Below are 20626 nucleotides of genomic sequence, written 5' to 3'. Positions count from 1 at the left end.
CTTTTAAAGATATTTTCTACAGCAAGAATAGTTAACATAAAATTACTAAGGGCTCTTTAGTATCTGTCAGACTCACCTGTAACTTTGCTCTTCATGCTTTTCTCTTTCACATTCTAATTTTGAAGACGACTGTGATAATAATCCTGCAGCTTTCATCTAATGTACTTACCATGTGCTAGATATTGGGCCTAGTGCTTGAAATGTTATCTCATTTAATCCACCCCACAAACCAATAGGTATATTATGATTACACCTCCATTTACAAAAGAAGACATGAAGCTAAGAATTTAAGTAGCATGCCCAAAGTCATACAGGCCCATTCTCTTTCCTCTCCTTGTGGGACTCCAGTACCACTTAGAGAATGGCATAAAATATACCAAAATATACTCCATGCTCTCCTTTTTCTTTTTAAATAAAAAACAGGGCTGGGTGCGGTGGCTCATGCCTGTAATCCCAGCACTTTGGGAGGCCAAGGCGGGCAGATCATGGAGTCAAGAGATCGAGACCATCCTGGCCAATATGGTGAAACCCTGTCTCTACTAAAAATACAAAAATTAGCTGGGCATGGTGGGCAGCTGTAGTCTCAGCTACTCGGGAGGCTGAGGCAGGAGAATCACTTGAACCCAGGAGGCAGAGGTTGCAGTGAGCCAAGATCTTGCCACTGCACTCCAGCCTGGCAACAGAGCGAGACTCCATCTCAAAACAACATAACACGACACAAAACCAAACAAAAAAAACGGGTCTCACTATGTTGCCCAGGCTGGTCTCAAACTCCTGAGGCCCAACCGATCCTGCCTTGGCCTCTCAAAGTGCTGGGATTATAGGTGTGAGTCACCACACACAGCCTTTCCTTTGTTTTTCAACTTCTCCCCAACCCACAATATTTTAGTCTGGATATTTTCTTCTAACCTATTGTCCAGTTGATCAACTCTCTTCAGCTGTGTCTAACCGAACAGTGAACACTTAATTCATTGCATTTTTCAGTTCTAGCATTTCCATTTTGCTTTTATAAAGTTTTCAGTTATTCACCTAAATTCTCCTCGTCATTTAAAGTCTTAAATATGATAAACATAGTTATTTTAAAGTCTATGCTTCAGGCTGCAATATTTGATTTGCCTGTGGCACTGTTTCTACTTCAATTCTGTTTCAGTGATGTTTTTTGTTTTTGTTTTTTTGAGACAGGCTCTCACTCTTGTCACCAGGCTGGAGTATAGTGACATGATCATGGCTCACTGCAGCCTCGATATCCCAGGCTCAGGTGATTCTCACACCTCAGCCTCCTGAGTAGCTGGGATTACAGGCGCATGCCACCACACGTAAGTTTTTGTATTTTTTGTAGACACAGAGTTTCGCCTTGTTGTCCAGGCTGCTGTCAAATTCCTGGGCTCAAGTGATCCTCCCTTCTCGACCTCCCAAAGTGCTGGGATGACAGGTGTGAGCCACCACACCTGGTCTCAGTTTTAAAAAATTATTCCTGATTATTTTATTGAGTGCTACATTGTGTATATAAAAAGTGTAAAGACAATTTGAAGCCATGGATAAGGCTATCATCCTTCATAGCAGATTTACATTTGTTTCTGGCAGGCAATTAGGATAAACAGCCTCTACTCCCAGGATAAGGTATAGTCTCTCCAGAGTCTCAGCTGAATGCCTGGGAGATTCACCGTGGTCTCTCAGCCCCAGCTGGACCCAAATTCCAGTGTCTCCTCGGGATTGTGTAACCTCTGAAATTTCTGTTCAGCTCTGCCACTGACCAGATGTTCTCTGCTAAGCCTCTGCAGGCTAGGAACTGACCAAGGACCCAATGGGAAATTCTTAGGTTTTCTTTATTCCAACTCCCTCCTCTCTGGTGCTCTGCCCCTCCAACCCCTGCCAAACCCCAGCCACCTTAGCAGCTATCAACTCCAATCTGCTTCCTCCAGAAAGCCTGACATACTCTGCTTGGGCTCCATTTTCCTGTGCCACAGTTTGGAAAATCCTCTAAGGGAGAAAGCCTGGGTAACCCTGGGATTCACCTTGTGTTTCTCCTTTCTGTCAAAGTTTACAAAAGCCCTATGTTAACCATTGCCACTCAGTTATCGCCAGGCCCTATTCTTTTATTTTTAAATTTTTTTTAAGAGACAAGGTCTTGCTCTGTTGCCCAGGCTGGAGTGCAGTGATGCAATCATAGCTCACTGCTGCCTCAAACGCCTAGGCTCGAGGGATCCTCCCACCTCAGCCTCCTGAGTAACTGGGACTACAGGTGTGTGCCATCACTCATGGCTAATTTGAAAAATATATATTTTGTAGAGATGGGGTCTTGTTATGTTGCCCAGGCTAATCTTGAACTCCTGACCTCAAGTGATCATTCTGCCTTGGCCTCCCAAAGCACTGGGATTACAGGTGTGAGATACCATGCCTGGCCCAGACCCTGTTCTTTTAAACTGTCTGTGGTAGGAAGAATTCTAAGATGGCCCCCAAGATTCCCACTGCCTGAACAACATGCCCTGCAGAGCCCTTCCCCTTAAGTGTGGATGAGCCTATGAATATAAATGCCACTCCTATTTAGGTAATTAGGCGAGGCTATATAGCCAAAGCGAAAGGATTCTGCAGATGTAATTCAGGTCACAAACAAGCTGATTTTGAGCTAACAAAAATGGAGATTATATTGGGTGGGTCTGACTTAATCCAGGTGAAAAACTTTTTTTGTTTTTTGGTTTTTTTTTGAGACGGAGTCTCGCTCTGTTGCCCAGGTTGGAGTGCAGTGGTGCGATCTCAGCTCACTACAAGCTCCACCTCCCGGGTTCATGCCATTGTCCTGCCTCAGCCTCCTGAGTAGCTGGGACTACAGGCACCCACCACCATGCCTGGCTAATTTTTTGTATTTTTAGTAGAGATGGGGTTTCGCCATGTTAGCCAGGATGGTCTCAATCTCCTGACCTTGTGATCCATCCGCCTCGGCCTCCCAAAGTGCTGGATTACAGGCGTGAGCCATCACGCCCGGCCGAAAAACTCTTAAAACAGTAACTGGAGAAATGCTTTCTGATGGCCTTGAAGAGGCTAACGGCCATGCTGTGAATCGCCTAGAGAGGGGTGGCCTCTAGGAGCTAATGGCTTCAGTCCCACAGGCATAAGGAATTTAATTTTGCCACAAGCTTGCGTGAACTTGGAAGAGGTCCTGTAACTCCAGATGAGAAAGCAGCCCGGCTGATACCTTGATTGCAGCCTTGTGAGACAGGAGAGGACCCAGCTAACCTATGCTTCAGCTCCTGATCCACAAAACCTTGAGATAATAGATGTGTGTTGTTTCAAGCTGCAAAGTTTGTGGTGATTTGTTATGTAGTAATAGAAAACTGATACACTCTCTGTTATTTTGTTGTTAAAGTTGGACTAGCTTTCCTAAAACTTGGGGTTCTCCCTATTCTATGGCTGAGACTATGTGAACTTGGGAGTCATCCCCTTTAAGAGTGAGAAAGAATCTGGCTGTGCACTCTTCTTGTCCAAATGTCCTTTGCAACCTTTGAACCCCATGCCAGAACTTTCATGGGTTTTGTCTATTCAAGTTTTCAACTTCTTTTTCAGGCCACATTGACATTTTCTATTTTGTTAGAAAGTCACCCATTTCCTATAGGTTTTTATTTATTTTTGTTACAGAATTGCATATGTTATCCTCATATAATTATTATTATCCCTGATTCTGGAATTATATATTTTACATTTCTACTGTTGTATATTTTTGCTATTTTGTCTTAATCAGGTTGGCCCAGTGTTTAACTGCTTTATTTTAAAATAACTGAATTTTGAATTTATTTATCCTTTCTACTATTTGTTGCATTGATTGATTTCAGCTATCTCCTAAATTTTATCTTCCTAGTTTTGCTCCTAGTTTCAGTCTGTTTCGTTGGGTCTAATTTCTCTCTTTTCACTATATAAAATTTCCAAACTAGCTTAAGCCATATCTTTTCATTGTTAATTTGTTTCATCTAGATGCCCCACAAAATTTTGACACAAATCCTAGACATATACTTGTCTGTAAATATTTCAGTACATATTTTAAAATATAAGGACTTTAAAAAGAAACTTAAGAATCTTAAAGAAACTTAAGAAACTTAAGAAAATGTCCATATCACATATAAGAATTATTGAGATGGGACTGTTCCCTTCAAGGGAACCCCTTCATGGGTGAAAACTGGAGTGGCTGTTTCACTCAGCCTGCTGCTGGCCGCTCCTCATGAGAGGGAGTATGCGAGCAAGTGAGTGCAGGAACCGGAGAGAAGGAAGGCTGGAACCAGACAGTTGCTCCTCTTTGGCAGGAGGCAGGCTCTGTTGGGCCCCACAGCAGCATCCAAGCCCCTGCCCTCCTGGCACCTGGGTCCTTGTCTGGCATCCAGGAACAATCAGGTCACATGAATGGACTGAAGGGCAGTATATGTGGAGGATTTTATTGGGTGATATAAGTGGCTCTCAGTAGGATGGGAGTTGGAAAGGGGATGGTGTGGGAAGGTGATCTTTCCCTGAAGCCACGTCTGAAGTTAGCTGGGTCTATCTGTAGTCTCTGCTGCTCAGTTGCTTGTATTCCCGCCAGTTGGCAGCTTGTATCCCTGCTGTTCAGCTGCTTGTGTTGCTCTGCCACCTGAAGTCTTTTTATGGGCACAGGATACGGGCATGGCAGCCCCAAAAGGCAACATTTGGGCAGAAAAACAGGGTCAGCTGTTTTCACTTAGGGCCAGGGTTCCAGGCTTAAGGGTGGGGTTTAGCCGGGAGCCCAGCCATTCTCTATCATTATGCTAGTTCTTTAATATCACCAGTGTTCATTCAGACAGTTCTGCTAGCACAGAGGGCAAGGACACAGACAAGTTCAAGCTGCCATCCTCCCAGAATCCCTCAGCTAATAAAGGCCTGGCTTTCAGCCTGACTATAACTCACGGAAGAAATATATTTTATATTGTACCCCCCAAAAATGAATACCTATATGTATAACTGGAATAGATCTTCCACAAAACAGCACTTATATTTAACATTAGGCTGTCCTCCTCCTTCCCTCCCTCCCTCCTTTCCTTTTAAATGTTGGTTGTAACCCATGAAATTGACTTCACATTATACTATAGTTCTATTATCTGCATTTTGAAAAACAATCTTATAAAGCAAACTTCTAAATAATAACAAAAAGGTTTATGAAATGAGTTTCAGACACCTTATCTGAAAGGAGGGGCAGAGAAAAAAAAACATTTCATCTGTCAAGTGCCTGGTGTCCATGTCAGCCCATTCCATGTCAGTTCATTCATATCCCACATCTCCTGCTTATCTATATTATTATTCTTATTTTGCTAGGGACCACCTGTCAGTACAGAATATTTGAGACCTCACTGCCAGTTTTTTTCCATTTTGTCTGACCATTTTTGCTTGAAATTTCAACTTCTGCTTTGAACGTAACAGTCCAAACATTTGTTATCTATACACTCCAACCAAGCAGGTGCACTACCACCCATCTTCCTGAATTACTAAAGACTCAGAATTTAATCAAGTAGAAACTGTTCTTGAGGTCAAAATAGCATTTATCTCTTCAAGGATAAATTCTGCTGATAGTAGTCTTCTCCTTATAAATCTAAACTATAACCTTGGAATTCAAGTGAAACAAATAAGCAGCTGTCAAACCAAATTCCATTCTAAAAAATAAACACCCTCAACAATAACAATCACAATTAAGCTAACAATTACAATTGAGCTAACAAAAATGGAGATTATATCGGGTGGGTCTGACTTAATCTAGGTGAAAAACTCTTTTTTTTTTTTTAAAAGACAGAGTCTCGCTCTGTCGCCCAGGCTGGAGTGCAGTGGCGGGATCTCGGCTCACTGCAAGCTCCACTTCCCGGGTTCACGCCATTCTTCTGCCTTAGCCTCCTGAGTAGCTGGGACTACAAGCGCCTGCCACCATGCCCGGCTAATTTTTTGTATTTTTAGTAGACACACTAACCTTTAGTGATTTACTCTATTTAGCAAATATTTAATGCACTTCAACAAGCAGGTTCCTTGGGCTTTGACCTTCAAAGAAATGCAAGACACTCATCTTATGCAATTTAAAAGAGCTTTACTTAGTACACAATCTCCATACAATTCAGTAAAACAAATTATAAAAGCTCTTTGCAAGATTTTACCCAAAGGGTGTTAAAACAGAAAATCAATTGCCACAAGAAAGTAAGACACCCTCTCATCTCAAAAGCTTTTTTCCATGAACAGACAAACATTCTCTTAGGCCAAAAGGTTGCCATGTTTAAAGTATCTGGGAGCATATTAACCAAGATATAGGATCTGAGAATACTTAATTGATTTTGAGATTTGAGTTAAATTTTAAAAATCAAATATTTTGTATGTTAATTCAGGTAGGTTTTGGCCAAAGATGAACTCAAATTTTTACATCTTAGACAAAATCAATATGGAACCAGAATAGACATTTTTACTTCTAGTTAATTGTGAAATAAAGATGCAGATCAGATGTATTTACATATGCCTTTGCCACCTGGCAGCACCCAACCAAAACCACACACCCACAGAAACACACACACACACACACACTCCTGTCACGCTGATCTCACAAGGGTCGGGAAAATCATCATTAACAGGATGATAAATGGCCTGGGTAACATCTAACTATGCTCCTGGCTAATATATTTGAAATGAATCCCTATTTTTCAAATGCCTGTAATGAAAGTGATTAGAACCTTCCAACTAAATTAGAATCTCTAATAACTATTGTGATCAGTATCAGTAGTTGGTCATTTAATAAAGTGAGTAGGTTAAAGTAGGGAATCATAACCTAAACTGTATAATATACATTCGTTTGCCGATCTTCTGATATAAAGACACGGATTTTCCTTTGCCTAAGGGTCTAATGACTACAGTTCTACTTCTCACATAAATCACACCAATAACATGATTTGGGTCCCTTCTTCTCAGTTTAGAGGTTTTAAAGGTGGGATGAGTACTTAAATAAATCTATGAAGCAATCTAAGCTCAGAAATTTTCTTGATTTGTATATTTTCCCCAATATCTTATAATATTCCCAGCCACACCTAATTTAAAAGCAACTTTTATTGGCAACTCAGCCTTTATCACTTTTTACCTAAGTATTCAACTTAATTTTTGCAGAAAATTCTTTCTTTTCACACCCGTATTTTCTGTATGTATGTGAATACTTAACTGAGTTGTGTACTTACAAGAGGAAGCAGAACTTGCACGGAGGAGTTTGGGACGGGTGCACAACTCCAGGGAGGGAGCCGGAGCGCTGAGAACACCAGAGAACAGCCTCCAGCTGTGCTGGGGCAGGTGGCTTACGAGAGAGATGGAGACTCCGGGGCCTGGGAGTCACACAGGCAGAGTCCGTTAAGAGCACTTCTATTGTACTTAGAGGGTCTTCTGACTGCTAACTCAGAAGCAAAATCAAGTGGGTTTTCTGTCAATAGAAAACAGAGCCATTCTTTGAGGCTATCACCACCCAGGTCTGAGTGGCGGGGAGCTGCTGCCGCGGGTCTCTTGCTTCGGCCTGGTAGAGAGGCTGTAAGCCAGAGCTAGAAGTCAGATGCTCTTCTTTGCTTTCCTTCTGTGTACTCCAATGAGAAGGTCACATTGGAGAATACTGATGAGTGCTAAAAATATTTATTAATAACATGATTCGTTGAGAGATTTGGTCATCAGGAAATAAAAACTACTGTACATGGTCACAGTGTCTTGGAAAGAGTGTTAAGTATGGATTCTGTCTTGCAAGATTTTTTTGGCACTTTATATTTTTCACTGAAGACTGAGCACTAAAGGTGCTGGCAACAATGACACCTAAACTATGAAAAAAAAAATCACTGTTTGCCATCATTGCGGTGATAAGCATAAAAATTTAAGTACGTGTTTCTTGTATATTAAGACTCCAAATGCCCAAATGCTTAGATGAATACATACAGGAATATTTAAAATAAATTTAAATATAGCCATAACAGAGGATTCTGAAAACAAAATCACAGAGTCTAACATATTGTACCTTACGTGTGCTTGGTTTCAATTAGAGTAAGGCACTCGCTGAAGGATGTACTGACCCATGCTGTCAGCTACAACAGGCATGCATCATTATTGGCTTAATTAAAGTTTTAGTACTGATTAAAACGTTTTATTATTGTATTATCCTAAATGGCAGTGGTCTCCAATCTTATTAAGGGATACAGAAAAGATATAATTCAGGAGTTTCAGTTGCATAATTTAATAATCCAGCTACTGTCAATTTTTTATTTAAACAAGTTTTGATAAAAGCTGAGTCTGCTTGTGTCCAACATGACAGTGTAAAAGACTTTTTGAATGCTGCTTTATAAGTAGCAACTGAATATAAAATCATTTGAAAATGTGATGCAGCCATCTTGATGCCTATGGTAATTTACTTCAATACAACTGCAAGGAGAAATGCTTAAATCATTTCCACCTGGCAAGAACAGGGGAGAAAGTTAATTCCATTAGCCATCTTGATTTAATTAAATGCATACTATGTTCTTGCTGGCAACTTTTACATGTCCTCATCATTAGAAATTAATTATATAAGCGATTATCAAAAAAATTTTGAGCAGGTACATATACTCTTCTTTGTTGTTTACAAATAAGCATGACTTAGAGGCACTTGGTTACCTTTTAATAAGGAAAAGAATGACACTACCAGGGCCTTCCCAGTAAGATTGGAGACCACAAGTCAAACTTGGTATGAAAATGCTGTCTGAAAATGCTGTCTGCTAAAAATACTGTATTAGTGAACTAGTTAAGATAGAACATTTAAAAAATATTCAGACTTTGCAAGATTCTAGGCTGTAAAAAATACAAAGGCTAAAAACACAAAAAGTTTACAAAATTTTGCAAACCCAATAAATTGAAATGAGTAAGAAATAAAGCAAAACTATTACTGCAGGAGAGGTTAAAGAGTATCAGTAAGTTTTAAAATAATAACACTAAAATGTAATAAATTCTACTTGGCTACATATATTTCTGCCCCTTTAAGGACTTACGATATGGAACTTGTAACACTTTTCTGTGCCCAGCATTAAAACACATGTGTGCACATACACACACAGACACACACAATACATGACACATACTGCTGAAGTACTCCACATTACATTTCAGACAGAGTGTAACAAAATGTTTGATACAAAGCCTTAACATGATTTTTTTTGTTAATGTTGAAAGCATGACAACTGGAAAATATTATAACAGTTTAAGGTAAAACAGGACACTAAAGTGCTTTTTAAAAAGCTACCAATTGGTCTTCACCAGTGAAATCATATTAAATAAGTCGATCATCATCTCTAGTTGATTCAATCATAGCTGTCTTAAGTCACCTGAAAATTAAACGTATTTCAAATCCTGAGCAGGTGCTCATCTTCCAACATGTTATGTGCCTATCCAGGTATCCATGGAACACACATCATTCTCTCCAACAACATAATTCTAGGTCACTCTTAGAAAGTTGTTAACATTTAGGCTAAAGAACATTAATGAGAAAGATAGACACACAACGAAAAAGACTTCCGCTTGTAGAAGATGCTTTCAAAGATGGCAACACTTGTGTAAACATCTGTAGAACTTACTCATATCACAGCTTGAAGGTTTGGGCTACCTACTTACATAGGAAACGTCATCTATTGAGTTTCATCATGATGCAGTTTCTCCATATCAAAAATAGACACTGGGCAGAAATCTGCGCTACTTGTTTCTGGACAGCTTGTAAACGTGGAAGGTTTTGTTCTGGAACACTCTGGTGAAGTAGGCCACGTAGGGAGGCAGGTTTCTTTTGATCTCTTCACAGAAGCGAGGGTGGTCTGCAGGTTTCAAATCAGGATCATTCTCTCCTGGGCCATCCATCATCTAAAACCAAAACAAACCCAAATACAATTTTTGGGGAAAATTCTATTTACAAAAGACAGTAGGAGCAGGAATGGGTATTGGGTTTAAGAATGGTATGTGAGTGAAATTAAATTATATTATTTCAATGTCCATGGGCACCCGGAGATCATCAGGGCCATCCTTTTCCCCCTTCAGAAGTGCGGACCAAGGCTGAGAAGGAGAGTGCAGCGTCACACGATGATCCCATTAACGGGAAAGCCAGAACTAGAACTCAGGTCTGCTTGCTCTCAGGAACATACTATACTGTCTCTCTCATAGAAATGAAATACAGAGAACTACTGTGATCAGAGAAAGCTCTCTAACTCATCAGAAAAAGTCACATTTAGGCCAGGCGTGGTGGCTCATGCCTGAAATCCCAGCACTTTGGGAGGCTGAGGCAGGAGGATCGCTTGGATCAGGAGTCTGAGACTCATCTGGGCAACATAGCCAGACTCCATCTTTACAAAAAATAAACAAAATTAGCTGGGTATGGTGATGTATGCCTGTGGTCCCAGCTACTTGGGAGGCTGAAGTGGGAGGATCACTTGAGCCTGGAAGGTTGAGGCTGCAGTAAGCCAAGATCGCGCCACTGCATTCCAGTCTGAGTGACAGAGTGAGACCCTGTCTCTAAAAATAAATAAATAAATAAATAAATAAATAACTGAAAAAGTCACACTCAAATCAAAATTTAAATGGATGTCTCTGGTCTGTACCACCTCTGAACTCAAGACAGTTATGAACTATGATTCTCCTCGGGCAAAAATCTGAATCTCAAATTCTGTACAGTCAAGATTTTTTTTTTTTCAAATTTAGGCTAGGTTTGTCACTCTGTCCAACTTGTTTACAAATATCTATTGGCTTTCATATCATTAATTACAGCACACATCACACCTCTAAAGGGTGAAAATCTGTTTGCTCTACTGAGACCTGGCATAGCTCCAAGAACACTTTCCTCAGAAGGGAGAAGGGAGAAGCGGCTTGCCGCTTTTCTGCTCTGGAGTGCAACTTAGCCTCTGAAAGCCGGCCTGTGGAAACACACCAGTGGACACAGGACACTCAGTAGGAGAGGGCAGGAGGGGTAGGGGGAATCCACCACCTAGACCGGAGGGCAGGAGGGCCCCACCATCCCCGCCATGCAGCAGCTAGCCAATACGAAGCGTTGGAGCAGTGGGTTTAAAGGCTGAGGTTTTGTTTATAGCAGCAAAATCCTTAACAGACACATCTTATGCAGAGCCCCATCATACAAATGAGCTGAAGGCAGAGCTGCTCTGTTTGGTGTGACACTGGGGACCCAGGGCTCCCCTCTCACCTCTCCCTTGCCCAGCCCCGGTGGCAGTCACTAAAGTGCCAAGAGAGGGCTTCTGTAGGAAGCAAGAGAAAAAGCAAATACTTGATTCGTAGCGTAATTCAACTAGACATTAAGGATAAAAAGATTCACATTCTTAGGATTCAAATCAGAGTCCTGCCCCTCCAGGAGACCCCCACACAGGGAGAGGCAGCATGCTCACGTGGCCGTTGGCAATGTCCAGCAGGTCCCGGAGTCGGCAGCCCCGGCGGTGCCTCCGCTCGTAGCAGATGCTGTCTTCCAGGATTACGTAGTCAGTGCCGAAGGACCTTAGGAGGGCATGCACTTCCTCTGGCGCCCTCTTGGCATATATCTGATAAACCTTCAAAAAGACATAAAAATGCAATGTGGCAAATGCTACTTGACTGCCAGGGAGTTAACTATGTGATGTAACCTTCCACAGGGCTGAGTCTAAGACCTAACACCCAAGGTGCTCTCTCCAGCCCAGGCCACGCTGCACTCGCTCATTTGCAGGCCTGGAGCATGTGCGTGGAAGTTCCCAGAACGCTGTGAGTGCTCGGCCTTGGGAAGAGAGTGAGCCAGGAAGAACACATCTGGATTCAGAATGTATTACTTCAAGTCAGGACTATATTCATCAGTAGGCACCAATTCTAAGACTGCTTTCCCAAGGTAAATGACAGGGCTGGGTAAATAAGACACAGTCTCTACCTTTAAAAAGGGGACCCCCAGACTAAAATGGCCCATTAAGGGTGATGGGACAGTCTGAGGGACACACGTCCCAATAAGGCAGAGCCCCAGCTTCTGAAACTGGTAGGTGGGGAGAAGGATCCCTGTAGGGTCTCTGCTCCTAGGCTGGGGCAGCATTGGCTGCTTTACCTGCTACTCCGCATCTCAGCTAATTGAGAGACCCCACTGCTCCTCTCCCTCTCGTCCATCCTAGGGGTGAGAGCCACTTGCAGCACACCGTGGGCAACGCCACAGGAGGCCCCCTTCACGTTCATACCAGTGCCACACACCCTCAGTGGATGGATGCAAACTGAGCGTCCCAGATTCTGGGGCTGGAATGGAAACAGGCTGTGTGAGGTGTTGAATGTGGGGGTTCATGAAGAGAGGCACTGCCTCCTTTGTTGCACCCTGATTTCGAGTGCTAGATTTCTGATTTGGGCTTGAGGGTCTAACTTGATGTGTCCACATGGATGGGTGAAATGGTAGGGAGGTAGGATGCTGTTACTGTGACAACTGTGTTGTCCTACAGTCCAGCACAAGGTCTCAGGCTGAAGGCATTCCAAGGGTTCCAGGGTCCTGATGAAGAGCCGTAGGGCCTTCAGGATGTCAGTGTGTGGGGCCTAACGCTAGTACTGAGACAAGAAAGGAGATGCCCAGGACGCTCTGTGCACTCGACCTGTCTTTTCTGCAGTCTCCAGTCCAAGCAGTAGAGGCCACCCCTGATGAACCTGGTGCCTGGAAAGCCAGGGAGCCCCTTTCCTGCATCCTCCTAGTTAATTTGGAACTATCTGGAACACTTCAGCCCATCAAAAAATTCCTATTTTAGCAGGAGTCTAAATTCAAATGATTCTTATACAAGACAGGAGATTAGTAAAAATCATCTGCTTTTAGGCTAGTCAAATCTCACCTTAAAACAAGACTTTTTCAACAACTTTTCAACCGCCAACATGAAAAAAGTGACATTAGGAAACATTTATGAGTTTGAAACCTGACTGGTGAGGATGAAGGAACACAGGCACCTTCCTGCACTGCTGACTTGAATGTAAACAGATACAACCTGTAGAGAGAGGACTTGATAACATCTCTCGATCTACACTACAGATGCCAACAACCCTGACCCAGCACTTCCCCATCCAAGAATCTGCTGTACAGACAGACACCGTGCCTGGAAAGAGTGATGTGCACACAAGTTTATCTGCAGCATTGTTCATATAATCACAAAAGACAGGGAAACAGCAGAAATGGCTAAATAAAATATGCCACATTCATGTAAAATATTAAGCAGCTTTAAAAATAAGAAGGAAGCTGTTAATATACTGAATATAGAATGTTTTCCAAAACACATTAAATGCCAAAGAAGCAGAATGTAGAATGCCACTTCTTTTGTAAAAATGGAGAAAGGGGCACCACCCTCCCCGCATATTTGTATATGCATGAAATACCTCTGGAAGGAGACACAAGAAACTGCTAACATTATCTGCCTCCTAGGAGGGGAACTAAGAACTGCAATAATGGGAGAGGCACTTTTCACCATATTTCCTTTTGTATGTTCTGAATTTTGAACTATGAGACTGTATTATTATCTATTAAAAAACAAAAACCCCAGACTTCAGAATGGTCCATAAGAAACGTGACCAGTATGCCTCAACTCCTTTTCCTTCCCCTCCCTAATCCAAAAGCTTTGCTCCCAAATGCGCTCTTCTGCACATCTCAAGGCGTGTGTCTTCTCGGTTCTTCCCTGGGGAGGACCTGTGGCCTAACATCACGTCCTTAGTGGATATGGGCAGGCAGAGGTCCCGACCTGGGGAGGACCTGTGGCCTAATGGCACATCCTTAGTGGATATGGGCAGGCAGAGGTCCTGGACCAGGAGATGCGAGCCCTGTGCACTTACGTTCTGATTTCCCCTCTGATATGGTTTGGCTGTGTCCCCACCCAAATCACATCTTGAAGTCCCACGTGATGTGGTAGGGACCTGGTGGGAGGTAACTGAATCATGGGGGCAAGTCTTTCCCGTGCTGTTCTCGTGGTAGTGAATACATCTCATGAGATCTGATGGTTTTATAAGGGGGAGTTTCCCTGCACAAGCTCTCTTTTTGCTTGCTGCCATCCATGTATGACATGACTTGCTCTTCCTTGCCTTCTGCCATGATTGTGAGGCCTCCCCAGCCATGTGGAACTGTAAGTCAATTAAACCTCTCTTTCTTCTGTAAATTGCCCAGTGTCAGGTATGCCTTTATCAGTAGCGTGAAAACAGACTAATACATCCTCCTAACCTAATGCTGGAGGGTGCAGCATTCAGCCCCATCTTTACCACACATAGGGACACGCAGCCCATAGCTGGCCCACAAGAAGCGAGGGGAGGCACTGGGGAGCCTCACCGCTCTGGTCCGCTCTCTCAGGCTGCTGTCTTCATAGTGCGGGTGGTTGGTTAGGGTCCTTCCCGTGCACAGCTTGACTCCGGCCAGCAACTGCATGCTTCCCGCAAACACAGCCTTTCTTGGAGTGTTAGAGCTGAAAGATTTTAGAGTCTGAATTAACCCCACTGTTAAGAGGTCCTTAAAGACAACAAAGAAGACAATAGCAAACTTTTTCAGAAGAATCCAGCTATGTTACCAAGTGTTACGAGTCAGGGAAAAAAAACGGGAGTTTGCTTCGGTTTTGATTTGTACTCAAACTATTGAGTACAAAAGTAATTGCGGTTTTTGCCATTACTTTCAATGGCAAAAACCTCAATTACTTTTGCACCAGCCCCATATTTTTTACAACAATGTTTTGTATGATTTTGACTGTTCACCAGAATAACGGTGGGGAAACTTCTTACTGTTTTGCTAGGTTTACTTTTATAAGGAATTGTCTTAGAAGGCAGGCAGTGTAGCTCTTGAGTCCAGGCTTCTAGGCCAAGACCCACAATCCTCTCCTGCTATTGTTCCAGAGGGGCAGAGTCTAACAAAAATAACCTAAAAGACTGCCACTGCTTTGCGTATTGAACTTAACAAAAGAGCTACCTAGAGCAACATGTAACAAATCATCAAGCCAGAAACTGCAGGTGATCATGAGTCAGTTCCAAGGGTTTTTGCTTAAAAAAGCAATAAGGAAAAAAATCACAGATACCACCATAAATAAAAACAGAATTAATAACAACAACAACAACAAAACATGGAAACAAGATTCTGAAATAGCCAATATCTTATTACTTAATATGGGGGATACACAAATACTTCTGATGTGAAAACGCAATTATTTTACATATACCTTTGGTCCTGATTATGAGAAACTATATGCAGTTTAAGGAACACGGGGCACCCTAATACTAAGGCACAAACTCACTTTCCAGTTCCCACCACGCTACAATTTTCTGTCTTCCAGGGGTGTGAGGGGCAGGGACTAGGGACCAAGAAAAGACTCCCAGAATATAGGAAAAGCATTTTTCCTTTTTCCTCCCTGGAAAAAAGGAATCTTAGTAGCTGATTTAATTCCTTTCCTCTTTTTTTTTTTTTTTTTTTGGAAACCTGAGAGTCATTTGTAAGCGGTCAAGGAGTTAATTTCTCAGGAGGCCCTAAGAGCTCTCTTCTGGGGATTCTCCTGAGTGCAGAATTTCCCACAGAGGCCCACTGAGGACACTGCGGGCTGCGTTTATCCTTCTTGCATTGAGAGGAGTCTGTGCCTGCTGGACTGAACTAAAATGAGGAAGATGGTTATGAGGAGTTTATTTAAAATCATTAAAATTCAACATCCTCTGCAGAAAAAGCCATGGCAGGCTGTTCTCCATGGTTTTGGAGCAGGGCACGCAACTAGCTCTGGTGCTGCGGTTTCTAAGAGAAGCCTCATCACATTCATACATCCCACCAGGATGTTTTATTTATTCCAACTCAGTGCTAAGACTCCAGCGTGAATGCCATCCAACAGAGGCCTTGGATGTCTACAAGCAAGACATCCCACAATTCAAGTTGTGACATTTACAAATAGTTTACTTTTGAAAAATTCAAGATTTTCTTTCTAACAATGACACTCTCATTCACTTGCATTCCAATAAGCGTTCTTAAGTGAGGAAAAAAAGTGGCTGGAATGACAATGAGCATACATAATGACACATAATATGCATCCCCTCTCCCATGCCAGAGTCTAGAATGCAGATTCCAGCAGGAAAAAAGTTTCACATGAGCTTGGCTGCACTTGAGAGCTTGTCATTCTGACAGATCCAGGAACAAGAACAAATAGATGTTAGCTCTGTTCCCCGTACCAACAATTTACAGGGACTCTCTCACATTCTGTCCCGCATGGTCAGAGGAATAAGAGGGTTTCAATGAAAACGTGAAGGTGCACAGAATTCCTTAGTGAAAGGTTTTACTGAAATTCAGTTTAATTCAACTGACACTTACTAAACACTTACTCTGGGCCTTGTGTACTGTGCTACCCTCACCTAGAGTGTAATTGCTAAAGGAAACAAGTATGAACAAATATTAGTTTTTTAAAGTGCCACCATTTTTCCAAGCCAGGCTTCTTTCCTTTGAACACTCTCAACTGGCATGAGCCATTCCACAGCAATCAACGATACGATAACTTGACACATCCATGCCAAAAAGTGGCTGTCTTTGGTCCTCTAAACTAGACAGATTTAGGATGCAGAGAGAACATGATGAGTCTGGTTTCCACGCCTGGCAGAGCAGGAGGTGGAGGCGAGAGCTATCAGGGGCGAATGATCCTGGTTTGTAGTCTCACTGCCTGAACAGTGCCAAGCTGGCCTTCTACACAAAAGACGAACCCGGCAGCTGAGCTTCCAACATCCATTCCAATCACAAGACTGTCTCACCATCACCGTTTTGAATGTATAATAGGAATCTCTGTGCAGCTTCAGCACCAAGAAGATGCACAAAGCTATATGTAGCATGCAGTTTATAATTACAGCAGAGATGACAGGCCTTGTTATCCAGCCACAGCTAATGATCAAGGTTTCAGCCTGCCTCCTGGACTATAATCATAGCCCTTGGATGAATTACAGAGTTCACAAAGGCTTAAATGCCCAAAGTCCTAAACTGCCCTCTAGGGAGTTATAACGTTCTTTATTCAAAAAATATTGCTGAGGGTCTATTATGTGCTGGGCTGGCAAACACGGTATGACAACCTGTCTTCAAGAAGCTTACTTAGACCAGGTGTGGTGGCTCATGTCTGTAATCCCAGCACTCTGGACGGCCAGGTGGGGAGATCACTTGAGGTCAGGAGCCTGAGACCAGCCTGGCCAATATGGTGAAACCTGTCTCTACTAAAAATACAAAACTTAGCCAGGCGTGGTCGTGGGTGCCTGTAATGCCAGCTACTCAGGAGGCTGAGGAGGGAGAATCACTTGAACCCGGGAGGCATAAGTTGCAGTGAGCCAAGATCGTGCCACTGCACTCCAGCCTGGGCAACAGAGCAAAACTCCAACTCAAAAAAAAAAAGAAAAAAGCTTACTTAACAGCTCCCATTACAGACAAACACTTCAAAATAACCCAGTGCTGTAGTGAGCCTAGTGTATCACGTATTTACTAATGCTTACTGCAAGCCTTCAGCTAAGCTGGAAATGAAACAGCAGTCACTGAAGATGCTCTCTCCTCAGCAGGCTCTAAGAGCTCTTGAGTGGCTCCCACCCCCGGCCCCTAGCAGGTGCAGCCCCAAGGCAGCAGCAGGGCCATCACCAGCAGAGCGAGTGACACATGGCTGCTCAGGGGAATGAAAGAAAAAATGGAATGAAGCTCATTAAGTTGTGACTGTCTTAATGTCTGGCCTCATTAGCAAAAAGTCAGAAAGTTTAAAAGAAGTGTAATCTATTTAATGTGTTAGTGCCACAATCATCTGGATTGTTAACATACTCTTTCACTGAGGACTTGGCTTTATTTTAAAGCAGTAAAATACACATATCCTCATGCCTATAAGATGAATTAAAAATAATACTTCCGGCTGGGTGCAGTGGCTCACGCCTGTAATCTCAACACTTTGGGAGGCTAAGGTGGGTAGATTGCTTGAGGTCAGGAGTTCGAGACCAGCCTGGCCAACATGGTGAAACCCCATCTCTACCAAAAATACACAAATTAGCCAGGTGTGGTGGCGCCTGCCTGTAGTCCCACTACCTGGGAGGCTGAGGCAGGAGAATCGCTTGAACCCACGAGGTGAAGGTTGCAGTGAGCTGAGATCACGCCACTGCACTACAGCCTGGGTGACAGAGATTCCATCTCAAAAAATAAATAAAATAAAACCAAAAATAACACTTATTTGAAAATGACTGACTTCTGAGGACAGTAGGGATGATGCTTCTTCCCTCCATGCCATGTGGCCTTGTCTCATACGCCAGCTCCGTGGTAAACCTGGGAAATATCACTGCTACTTCCAATACTTCACTCTACCCGTAAGGCAAATGCCAAAGGAAAAGCTACAAGCAAAGTGGAACAAAATGAGAAACAAACAATCACACATTTCTAAACTTAAAAAGATACTTATATTCACTGTCCTTTCTATTTTGTGGTAAATTTAGCAGGCAAAGGGAGAAGGGATCCGTTGTCCTTAGCTGAAAACATGCACAGTGATGGACATAATGCTGGGTGCTCTTCCTTCACAGACACTCTTGCCTGATACAGTCTGTGGTCTGTATCTAAAATAGCTAATGTGCTTTTAACCACTGAATGACATTTCTCTATTATAGAAAAACAAAGCAATTTTTACAAATGTTTGAACAAATGATGTATAAAATGAAAGGATAATTTGTTTTTATAGCTCTCTGCCAAGCTCCATAGCAGGCTGCCCAACCTGCACACAATTTGTTCTGTAAGAAATGTCACTAAATAATGACAAGGACTCACAGGTCAAATGGATTTACATTATATAATTTAAATGTCATTCCAGGAAGACCTGATGGCATTTTGAACAAATAATCTCATTTATTTTTGAAGCTCTAAGCTTCAACAAGTTAATTGCTGTTGAACTAATGGGGAAACTGAGCATTATAATATAATGTGTGAACATTTGCTTTATCTACACTTCAAAAATTTATAGAATTATGCAAATACTACAAAATGATTCATTAAATAGAAAAGAGGCTTAATAGGCATTTAAGGTCTGAACTTAGCCTACATCATATTTAAAATATACACGAACTTTCTGCTTTGGTTAAATGTGAAAGAAAGTTGGTCCATTTTTTCAGACCCATTGAGAAAATACTGCACACACGGGTTTCATTACTGGAAAGAGACTATTTCCAGTGAAAATCTCCTAAAGTGAAGTAGCTAAAATGTCATCCCTCAAAATATGCAAATATATAGATATGCCTATCTTATTTGCAAAATGTCAGAAGAAAACTTTCAGGAACGAAAAATGAAACATTCAAGGACACAAAGGAACAAGGTAGAAACCACAGATTGTGGTTGCATTCAGCCTTGCTGAGGTAAACGTGCTTTCTAATTGCACAGAAAACCTTTAAAACTACCGCCTGACTTTTGCTGAAAGAGACACCAGAAGGCAAAAAAAAAAAAAAAAAAAAATCCAAGTTTTTAATCTTTGTATCCAGGAAACCTTATCAGCAGAGAAGGGTAAATATGAATATATGCATTTAAATCTGCTTGAAAACAAGGCATGCAATGCATCGGTGTAGCGTGGAGAGCAGCAGGCAGGTGAATGCACAAAGGCTGGGGTGTGGAAGGCTGGACATGCCTCCCAGCTCTTAGGGAAGGCGGCTGGGGCTACCGCAGCCTGGGGCCCTGACTTTAACAACATGTCAAATGTCACACCATCCTTGTAAAAAAGAGCAACTTAATCCCTAAACACTGTTGGTTTCATACTGAAGCTTCAATCTCTACTCCTTTTAGGAGCTAAAGATAGGAAAGCATAAAACATTTTCTATTACTAAAAATTAGAATTCTAAAAAAAACTTTCCCACTGAACTTGCTAAGCCACTGAAGATCTTAAAATGGAGTCGAGGGTGAGAATTCGGGAGAAAAGAATGAGGGCAATTGTGCTGAGGCAAGGCCCAGCGGTTACTCCAGTGAAAGGCAGCTGCAGTGGAGCGCCACCTGCATCCACACACTTCACCCGGTGCCCATACACAACTGGGGCTCGATGAACATCTGCTGAACTATATTAATAAGTGCACAACTTCAGATGTGAAATAACTTTATAAATTAGTTAAGGCTTTAAGAGTCTTCACAGGAATCCAAACCCTTGGGTATGACCCTTCTCATGTTAAGTGTCACCCTCAGGTAAGGCCCTTTATTTTCCCTGGAGGATATCTCTTCAGCCTATAAAAAAGAAAAGAACCAACTCCCACTGAGGCAACCACATCTTTCAATTTACCCTTAAAGCAGAGAAGCCCTCTGAGAATACTTGGAAAGCCTGAATCTCCAAGCGGAAGCCCTGTGTCCAGGAGCACAACATGATGCCTCATGTGGGGTGTGGCTTACTCCAGCAGCAAGGACACGGGGCGGGACACTTCCAGGTGTGTGAGTGATGAAGAGGACGGATAAGCTTCTTTTCAACACGTCACGTAAGGGGTGCCCTGTGCCAAAATGGAGGGTCACTTGAGGTGTCCCCAGGGTTTCCACAGGCCACTATTTCTCTAGTTGTGATTCATCCCAAGGACAGCCATCCCTCCCCTAATGGAGGCTGTGCCCCTGTCCGATAGATGCCGTGATGACTGCATGGGCAGAAGACAGACATTTGAGTGTGTCTGCTTTGACTGTCTGGGA

General features: G+C 42.5%; 1 protein-coding gene across 4 annotated transcripts in view; it reads right to left on the bottom strand.

Annotated features, from left to right (window-relative positions):
* Window positions 1-6050: 6050 nt before the first annotated feature.
* Window positions 6051-20626, bottom strand: part of DPY19L3 (dpy-19 like C-mannosyltransferase 3) — an 80062-nt gene continuing 65486 nt past the window's right edge. For all 4 annotated transcript variants that reach the window (XM_034946348.3, XM_063599537.1, XM_034946349.3 and 1 more), the window contains 3 exons: window positions 14297-14429; window positions 11394-11552; window positions 6051-9867 (listed from right to left, as the gene is read on the bottom strand). In XM_034946348.3, the coding sequence (XP_034802239.1) occupies window positions 9706-9867; window positions 11394-11552; window positions 14297-14429 (454 nt within the window). In that variant the 3' untranslated portion in view covers window positions 6051-9705. The remainder of the gene's footprint in view (window positions 9868-11393; window positions 11553-14296; window positions 14430-20626) is intronic.

The sequence above is a fragment of the Pan paniscus genome, chromosome 20, assembly GCF_029289425.2.
Source record: "Pan paniscus chromosome 20, NHGRI_mPanPan1-v2.0_pri, whole genome shotgun sequence".
Taxonomy (NCBI): Eukaryota; Metazoa; Chordata; class Mammalia; order Primates; family Hominidae; genus Pan; species Pan paniscus.
This window is presented reverse-complemented; position numbering and strand designations above follow the sequence as displayed.